At 38.8% G+C, this 9,606-nt stretch overlaps 1 protein-coding gene across 3 annotated transcripts in view; it reads right to left on the reverse strand.

Annotated features, from left to right (window-relative positions):
* The window catches only part of LOC111263532 (uncharacterized), a 29,890-nt gene that overhangs the window by 15,423 nt on the left and 4,861 nt on the right, over positions 1-9,606 (reverse strand). For all 3 annotated transcript variants that reach the window (XM_022838689.1, XM_022838699.2, XM_022838680.1), the window contains exon 2: positions 5,034-5,311. In XM_022838689.1, coding sequence (XP_022694424.1) covers positions 5,034-5,311 — 278 coding nt within the window. The remainder of the gene's footprint in view (positions 1-5,033; positions 5,312-9,606) is intronic.

The raw sequence follows: 9,606 nt of genomic DNA on the forward strand, positions 1-9,606 counted from the left end.
ATCTAACCTGGCTATATTTGATTCTAAAGCATCCACTTCTCCAGCCATAATTACAGGCCTTTCTAGAAAGAAAAGCATTTTCTTATAGTTCCATTGAACTTCGATTTTTTTTTTTTTTCACAAAGTTATTAGTGGCCTACATATTATACAGCCCCACGTTTTCTTTTTTTCTTCTTAGTACTACCAGTCTTTTACCGCATACGAGCAGGTCACCGTAGTCACCTAACTTTAAATATATCATCGAGGACTTGACTCGTCACCATTACGAATCTACCCGGACTGGGTCTGACTGAACTTCTATGGGGTCTCCCCAAAAAATAATGAGATGGCACGGCCATCATGCAAGCAATTACTAAGCTTAATATCTTATCTTCCTAACTCCTCATTTTAGCTTCATCGTTCATTTTCCTTGTCATTGATATACGGTAATTACTTTTACCAAAGCTAAGATTTGAGCTAGCGTGGTCGCATGCTTATTAATTACGTTTATTACGGCGACACGCTCAAAAAGGTGCGTATTAGCCAACTGGATTACCTGGATAGCCAACTGAACGATATGGGCCACCGACACGGATATTTTCAACTTATTGATGCTCTAGACGTACAGTAAATAAACATGTAAATCAAGAGATAATATACCATAGACTTCATTTTGAAAGCGAGAGTGGATTTTCAGTTGATGCGGATGATGCTTCAATTGTAAGCCTGGTTTTCCACAACAGTCAACGCCGAATCATCTTTCAATCGTGTTTTTTTCTAAACCTACGCTTGCTTCACTCTGTATATATATATATATATATATATATATACATTTTTGCATTGAGTTATTTCTGACAGCCAGGTCTGTGCAATATAACCATCATTCATCTCGATTACATCTTCGATTTGAAACCTTTTTCAGTCAATTAATAAGTAACCTTGTGATAATATTCGTCATATATATGTGGCTATAAATTATAGAGATAATAATGTATATGGCTATAAATTCGTTAAAGTATCAGTTAAACACGCTGTATACGAGAGGTTATAACGGGATTAAATTTTAGGCTAATAGTAGGCCAACAATCCAAATGCAAAATGGCGCGAGAAGTCTTAAGAAGACTAGTTTTTGAAACGTGTATTGACGATTCAATTGGCAATTGAAATTCTCCTCTCTAAAGCGGCCGTTAATTTCTGTGTCAAAAATACAGGTACATCAGACTTGCCCTTTTAAGCTTTTTTGATAAGTTTTTAAACTGTTTAAATACGTACCCTATCGGTTACCTTGCAGTTTATTTCATGAAAACCTTCTTCGTATTTTTTAGAAGCCGCATAAAAAGTGGCAACAGCATATACCGTCACTTTGGAACAAAAAGTACATTTTTGCTTTGTTGATGCTTCCCTAGCGCGAAGAAAATTGATAATAGCTAATTTTCGCAAAAACGACTCACCGCTTTTTACTATGACGAGTTTGCTGCTTGATTCTAGAAAAAAAAAAACTGGCTTTCTTCCAGTATTAAGGTTGGCAGACCAACGCAAACCCGCCAAAATTTATTTAAATTTGAATGGCTTATACATTCTTTGCTGACTCATTTTAGTTGGCGTATCATTTCGCAGCCACATGCAGATGAGTAATTCTATACTCACGGCATGACCATAGCAAATTGCAGCCGATTCAACACACGGACAGATATCCCTCCATCAGCACAGTTTATACATTACTGTTTCCTTTCGATTTCACACACTAAAGAGGTATGGCATCAGAGATTTCGTTGTGAAAACAGCTAGCCGACACACAATACAGGGCTATATCAGATGCAGTTGCTGAAAACGATGGTTAATTGACCTGACGCACGTGACGAGATTCACCGTGTTGTAGCTACTGCTTCTGCGAAAGCAACAATACGGGATCTTTACCGTAACGCCGTGTGCATGGAGCGGGAGAGGGGGGGGGTCTACACTGAGGGTCTACTCATATTATCCTTAGCACAATAATTATAATTACTAGCAGAAGTAACGCTATTCGCTGCATTTGAGCACGTGCCTAACAGATTCTCTCGTCTGCAACGGCGGGTAGAGATTTATTGCTAGCATTGTTATTGCAGCAAATGCTGTCGTTTACTTCGTCGCGACAGGACAGCTCGGTTGCTTTTAGTGCGCCTGACACCGTCAGCCCAAATCTCCGTATGATTAACGAGCCAATTAGCGAGCACAGACGATTTAAGCATCTTAGGCGAAGCGCAACTGGCGCTGTAGCTGCAGCCGTTTTAGCGGTGGTGGAAAGTTGATCAGTCCGCGAACAAATGAAAAAGGAACCGCTCGTTTATATCCAGGTCTGATAAGCATACTGCGTAGTTTTTATGACTAAGGGGATGGGGCTTCTCGGAGCAGCATGTCACAGCATATGTAACCCCAAGTTCACGACAAAGTCCACCAGGCCACATTGACAAAGGCGACAAGACGCTACAAAGGGGTCGTGTTGAGCTAGGATAGGACGAACCGCGAAACGCTACAGAACTCTGTTCTGGTATGGCCAGATTGGCATTTTCAGTGTCCCCTACAAGGTCAGGAAACACATTCAACCGTTAGACGAAAGCTGTGCCGTCATCGCAATTGTCAACAGACGAAAATCCGCTGGCTTTTCTGTGTTCTTTCTCCATCCGTCAGTCACCTACCTGATAAGGCTCCATCTGTCAAAGAACGGATGTCAAATTAGTATTTGATAGCAGTGCGTGAATATCATAACGGCAGGCTTTGACAGCGTCAGATGCCACCACCAATAGGTAACGAACTGCTTCTCTAATATAGTCAAAAAGGGCTAAAACAGCTGAAAAATAGTATGGCTCCGAGTGGTGGCGTACATAATTGAGCTCATTGTTATATTTATCCTTTAAGAAGACAGTTTTCTAAATGAACTGTACTTTGGGCTTTGACACGTGCATACAAAATTATACAATGGGTATAGTACATTGTAGGACTAAATTTTTTCATATTTGAATCCTAAGTTCCTTTCCAATGAAAATATGGCATTATAAAGTCTAACCTGAAGGCTTCTCTGAGTGTGTGTGTGTGTGTGTAGCCTAGCGTACCAACTATGCGGATGCTGCAAGCGATCTATCGCGCACGGGAACAAAATTTAATAATTTTACTTCTGTTCATTTTAAAAAGGCTATTACTATCCAAACTCGATAACCCTACAGGGATATGAAAACAAACAAATCCATTTAAGTGTGTGCACAAGTCAGTTCGTTAATTCTGATGGGTTTAGCCCAACCAGCCACCAACCAAGCCCAACCAGACTTTTGCAAGGCACTATTAGAGACTTGATTGCGCTAACATTGATATGTTTGTAAGAAGTATATGTAAAGGACTATAACTATATTAATTTTAACGTTATAATTATGTGGTCATAATTGTGTTTTACAGGTATTATATACAACTTACCTAACGAGAGGTCTTAATAGAAACATATACATCAGTGTGGCACTGTGATTTCAGCTTAGGTTGACCTTTGGGTGGGAAAGCGGTCAGTTTCCGTCATCATATCGATAGGGGGTGAACGAATTAAGTTGCAACACTGGAACATAAGTGACAACAGTGTTCTCCCGAGAAAATTTACCCACAATCATTTAGAACGCTGTTACATATAAGTATCATTTAACACTGCTACTAATGGCAGCAAAGCGACGCAAAACAGTAACTTCGTTCCTATATTTTTTGTACGGGTCGTCTCACCGATTTCGTGTCCAGCGAAATTTCACCGGCTTCACCCGTTTATTATTCAATTGTGAGTGAGGACTCATCCCATTGCCAGCACAAGGTAACAAACCGCTAGCGATAAAATAACGGTGTCTACAAAACGACCCTCATCACGGTGTTACAACTGGGAATTTGGTTACACCTCATACAACTGACAGCATTTAGTTGGCGAGTGTGAAAATACACAGCGAGCTGGACAAGGCCTGGTGGCATCGGACAGTAGTTCTGTACTGTAAGTCCTACTTTTCTTCCATTTGTCTCTGCATAGACCCTTCTTCACTTTAGCCCCAAGAGCCAGCCCCACGATTGGCGGGTTTTTTTATACTCTTTCGACGGCGCTGTTATCGTCGAAAACCTGTTGCAGAATTAACGTGAACACCAATCGTAATAGCAACCAGACTATGTAGGATATAATGCCGTATTTTATTACCTGTTCATAAGCATTGAAATCGGTGCGTAAGATTAGTATGAACATATCTACGCACGAGCGGTCTGTAGTGTACTGGCGCACAGCGGCTGAGTAAACTTAGTATGGGACAAATTCGTATGTGTGTGCAGTTACAGAATCTACATACTGATAATTAATTGTAGTAAAAAAAATAATAGCCTTATACGGATCATGTTGAAGCTGTAGGATCACTTGCGAGATAGTTCGCATACCTCTTCTTACGGACTCTGACGTTCGACAGAATATCACCTTGTCAGGCATCTTTGAAAAATCACCATATGTATTACACATGGGAATAGTTAGGACATGGGCTAGTTGACAAGAATTGTTCCAACGGGCTATAAGATGAAATTCCCTTTTCAATTGTATGTCTATTTAAAGTTAAAGAGAAGATAATTCTTTCTTATCTTTTAAATCTGGTTTGTTTTGGTTAAATCATTTACCAGCAACACCAATCGCTCTACTCAGGAATACTTAACGCTTCAGCATAAGTTCTGCTTTTGCACCTTCTCAACGTGCACTAATTACTGCGCTATTTAGCTGAAAAAATATTTCAGCTTTTACGTCTATCAAGCATTGTTTCATTATTGGTTAAACATTGTTTCAGAACACCGCCGGCTTTTTGCTTCCCAAAGGGAACCATTTGTTTGAACCAGGAATTCCACCCTACACGTCCCTAGGTTTAGCTGTCGTGTTAGCAAATGCGTAACCATTGCAATATCATTCGAAAACCGAGTTAAGGCTTCCCATTCGCTTATCTTTGGGCGTCAAAGGTGCTTCGACAAAGGGTCCCAGTCCAGCACTAGGCACTGCTACTGAGGTGCCCGCTCAGAATGTACTCACTTACTTGCATCATGCTGACATGTCGTCTGACCTTAGCGGTCCTTCTGCGTTTCCGATAGAGCCATACTCCGTAGAGTGTGGCAAGTATCGCCACGGCGCATATTCCGCCAAGAATGAGTCCCACCCAGGGGCCCATGCAAGAAACCGTGTCTCGTAGCCACGAGCCCACGTCGCCCGCAGGCGCCGGCGATATCCAGTGAGGTTCTTGAAAGAGTAAGGAAGATGTTGAAGCAGCTATAATCGGTACATCGACCCGTTTAGTGTTGAAGTAGGGCAGCAGCGCTAAAAACAAAAAGCAAAGCATGTCATATACGATTGCATGCGACAAAAATAGGGGCAAGCCAAAATGATTGCTGGTTCAAATCCCGCTATTGACGTTTTATGTTATACAATATAATCATTCAAATCTTAACGTTTGCCGGTGGTCACCAAATGCTTTATATATACAAATCAATAGAACAATAGCACGTAACCTTGTTATTTAATAAACAACGACCAATTTCATTGAAATTGCATCTCATTTTTGTGGATATTAAATGAATACGCATTTATCAAGGCAGAACTTAGGCGAAAATGAACAGCCTTAACCTAACCTTTTGCACCTTAGTGATGGCTCAGCGATTTTTTATTGCATGAATTAAACTATGTAGAACTACGTGAACCTACATCAGATAGGTAACCAGTCTCGAACTGAGTTACTTTTGAAGAGTAACAATTGCTGTTTCATATACATGTCTTCTGTTTGAAACCGATTATCAAATAATTCTACCTAATACACCTATCCAAAATTATTGCATGGTAGAAAAAAGTGTCGACAGTTTTTTAAGCCAAAATTGCAACAAATATTTTTCACATTTCAAAACAATATTTCTAGCCTAAGTAAGCACCGTTTTTCTCGACAAAACCATAATCTCGTCACTGCATAATTTCTATGTTTTTTGGGCAAAAAATTATAACGAATGCATCTTGCAAGCCTCTTATTAAAAAAAAATAACGCATCAAAATTTCCATTTAGATTTGTTACTTAGTTAAAGATATACGTGCTATGGCATTTTTATGATGGAAGACGACGCCTTTTCTGTTCTTTAGTTCTGGTCGATTTTTTCAATGGCTTGTTTGGCAAAAATTGGAATCAATCGGCAGCCCAATATGGCCCATATTACTTGAGATACGTGACTTTAATGCCATGTAGCTAGAAAACCCGTCGATACTTGTTTGACTACCTAACATTCTTGAAAAGCTCAGGCAAATCTGTTAGAGTCCCTTATTTAACTAACAAGAGATATATCAAATATATATTGTGTACAATATTGGGCATAAAAACACATAATCCTAATAACTGCATATTCAGGTGGCTAGCAGGTGCCGCTCATTCATCATTATCATACATGTACATTGTACGACAAAATTTCACGACAAGACTATGCCGCCTAGCATTTGCTCTTTATTACATTACATATTGAATTTATTACTATGTACAGATGGGAATGAATAAAACAAACACGGTTCGATATATTTAAGATTGTCGTTTTTCTGTTCGGCCAAAACTGTTCGTTTCTCTTAAAAGGAGATGCTACAGTCATTCTCTACGGATAACTTCGATTCTACTCTACGACCACCGTATCGGTATACCTGGCCAACCTATCTACGCTCAAACAGTTCTCATTACGCAACAACGTTTACTCAGAAACACGGTTTCCTATCCGATTCTGAATCATTGAAGTATCATGCACTCGTATGAGGAAGCGCAGGCACGAAAGAACTATATGGGATGAAATTAGCGATAGCATCAGCTACTTAAAGGCATAAGGTCTTCGATTTTTATCTAGCTGGGCCTATGCAAATTGCTACAGTGTTGTACTTGCAAATTCGTAAAAAAAAAAAAAAAAAAAAAAAACTATTAATGTTATTGTCGCTGTGTTTTGTTTAAATAAAGCGAAAAATGTTTCGAGCTATAAGTCCAGCGCTACAGTTTTGGTTAGACATCCCTGATTCAAGTTGCCGGCGGACTGTTCCGGGACGGCGAAATAAACCGTATGACTATTTTCGTCAATTCATTCATTCATTCATTGCTGAATGTAAAGCTTAGCAAACGAAAGCGTTACCGGTGCAACGGCAAGAGGACATTTTGAACAGCATTTTGGTCCGGGTAAGCCTACAAGGATAAAATAAATAGTCGATGCTAGATGGAATTGCATCTGTGTTTTTTTATAGAGGCCTAGGCTAGAGCTGCCTCCTATGGAAAACCATTAAAAAAAAATTATCTTTGAACTAGTGAAGATCTTCTGAAGATCTGTCAAATCCGAAAATAGCTAAAAGTCGACTTAATAATTGGTACATGGCGATTTATCCCTTACCATATTCAAAGATTAAATAAAATACTTCATCTACGGTCTGGGCTAACGAGGATTGTAATGCTTAAATATAATCAACTGCAATACAATTAACGTTGACTTGTCAGGAAGGCGTTTACATTCGTTCGTTGAACTTCCCAGAATCATTTACTTACAGCATAACTTATGCCGCTATATGAGCTCTTCAGGCATCAACTCAAGTGTGTTCATCAAGATAACACTGATATCTTCCTTTACTATTTCATTTATAATTATATTTATAGATAACACAAGATAATTTTTCTAAAAAATTTGTTTCGACAATTTTGATTCCAACTCAGTAAAAGTCAGCTACATATAGCTACTTCGTTCAAAAACACACAACGCGCTGTATTTAAAAAATTGCGGGAAAAAAACTTAAAATTCCCTATGCATTCGCAAGTAAAATAGTAATATGTATACGAATGGAAGCAAATTTTTTTAATCTTATAGCGGCAATCATACAAGAAACCTGTAACAGAAATAGTCGCATGCAACACTACGAGCTGTTTGGCGGGATATTATTTGCATCCCAGATACGTATGGTATGGGTCTGAAACGTAACTAATTTGTCATGAATTGCGATTGTCACCAAAAACGTAAAGCTCATAAATTTGTCGGAATATCTCGTCTAGACATAAGAAATCAGTACTCAAATACGACGGACCCCTGCATCGATCAAGTACGTCCGTTTCATTTATACAGTAAAATTAAAATATTTTATATAAATCTATCCATGTCAGATTATTCAGATGAATGACCTGGGCTCTCCATTTATACAATAGCTATTTAATAGGATCGGGATGTGACTAGATATAGCCGCTTTATCCACAACATTTTATTGGAACTCTCTTTGTTTGAATGAAACTTGCTAACAACAAAAAGAAAAACCCCACTGTTCCTGGAAAAAAATAGCTGAATTAGAAACAAGTTTTAGACTCTACCAAGCGAAACATCTTAAAAGCATGACCCAACTAAGTGAAAGGTATTTTGTAAATTTGTGTGTAACTTCAAATAAGCCGAATAAGATCTATTATGTTATGATTGGTGTCAACATCTATTTAACCGTTGTAGCGAGTCATACGGCCTTAACCTGTCACATAGAGGGAATCGCAACTTTTCACAGATATATTGCAGGACGTTTTACTTCTGCTAATCCGCTATCCTTCCTAGTTTCCTCGCAAAATCACTTATATAAAAATGTTTCTTGGGCAGGTCAACCTTTGGCTTAAAGAAGCCAACGAGGGGTCGCTGCTTCGAGTCCTGTCAACGCCATATACTACACGACAGTTAAGAATAAATACAGAACTGAAGAAACAAACATTTTTCGTTTTCTATCTAGGTATGCCTCGAAACTAGCTTTAGAAATGTTTTCTTTTGACTTATTTCTCCGTATTTGAATAGGGATCCGGTAAAATAAGGGCGAATATATCAACTATGACAAACAATTTGTTATGCGCTTAATCGGCCACGGCTTCCAGCTACTGCCTGACAGCAAGTGATTGATTAGACAAACGGAAATACGTGAATAAGCCGCTGTAAAGGACCATGCGTTCGCACATTCAGCCATAGCGACACTGAATAGCGTCACAGAATTTAAGGATTGTAGCAGCTACTTTTACAACGAAAAAAAAAAAAAACAGCATAAGCAAGCTCATTCAGGCCATGTTAACATTGCATCACAGATATGCACATTTGTTAGGATTTAACACAATCGAATTTCGATATTTACCAAGTTACTCAAGTTTTATTGGTCCTCAATGCGCTGTCAACAAAGTGAGTCCACTGATTGAGTTGAAGTAAGTTCGTAACTTTTTTTTTTGAGCAATGAAAGGGATGATTAAATAGATTAAGTTTTGTATCTCACAAGCTCAATGACACCAGTGTCACCTCTTACAGAATCACAACGATGGTTCTGAAACATAGGAGAAGGTGTTGGGCAGTGATTGCGACCTTTTCGAACTTCTTCCGCCTAAAAACTCCTGTTTGTAGTGCACACTGTGAAACCTGTCATCTTGCTTGCGAGCTCCAACTAGATCACATTCGCACTATTATTCCAGTATAGTTGTATTATACATCTAAGTGATACACAGCAGTAATAATGACATTACCCCAAGATGATCACAACGAAGACTTTTCTTCAAAAAAAACCCACTTTCTCTTCTACGCAAAAAGTCAATGGTATCTTTTCAGTTTCTGCTATAT

Source organism: Varroa jacobsoni, unplaced genomic scaffold (genome assembly GCF_002532875.2).
Source record: "Varroa jacobsoni isolate VJ856 unplaced genomic scaffold, vjacob_1.0 scaffold_79, whole genome shotgun sequence".
NCBI classification, from domain to species: domain Eukaryota; kingdom Metazoa; phylum Arthropoda; class Arachnida; order Mesostigmata; family Varroidae; genus Varroa; species Varroa jacobsoni.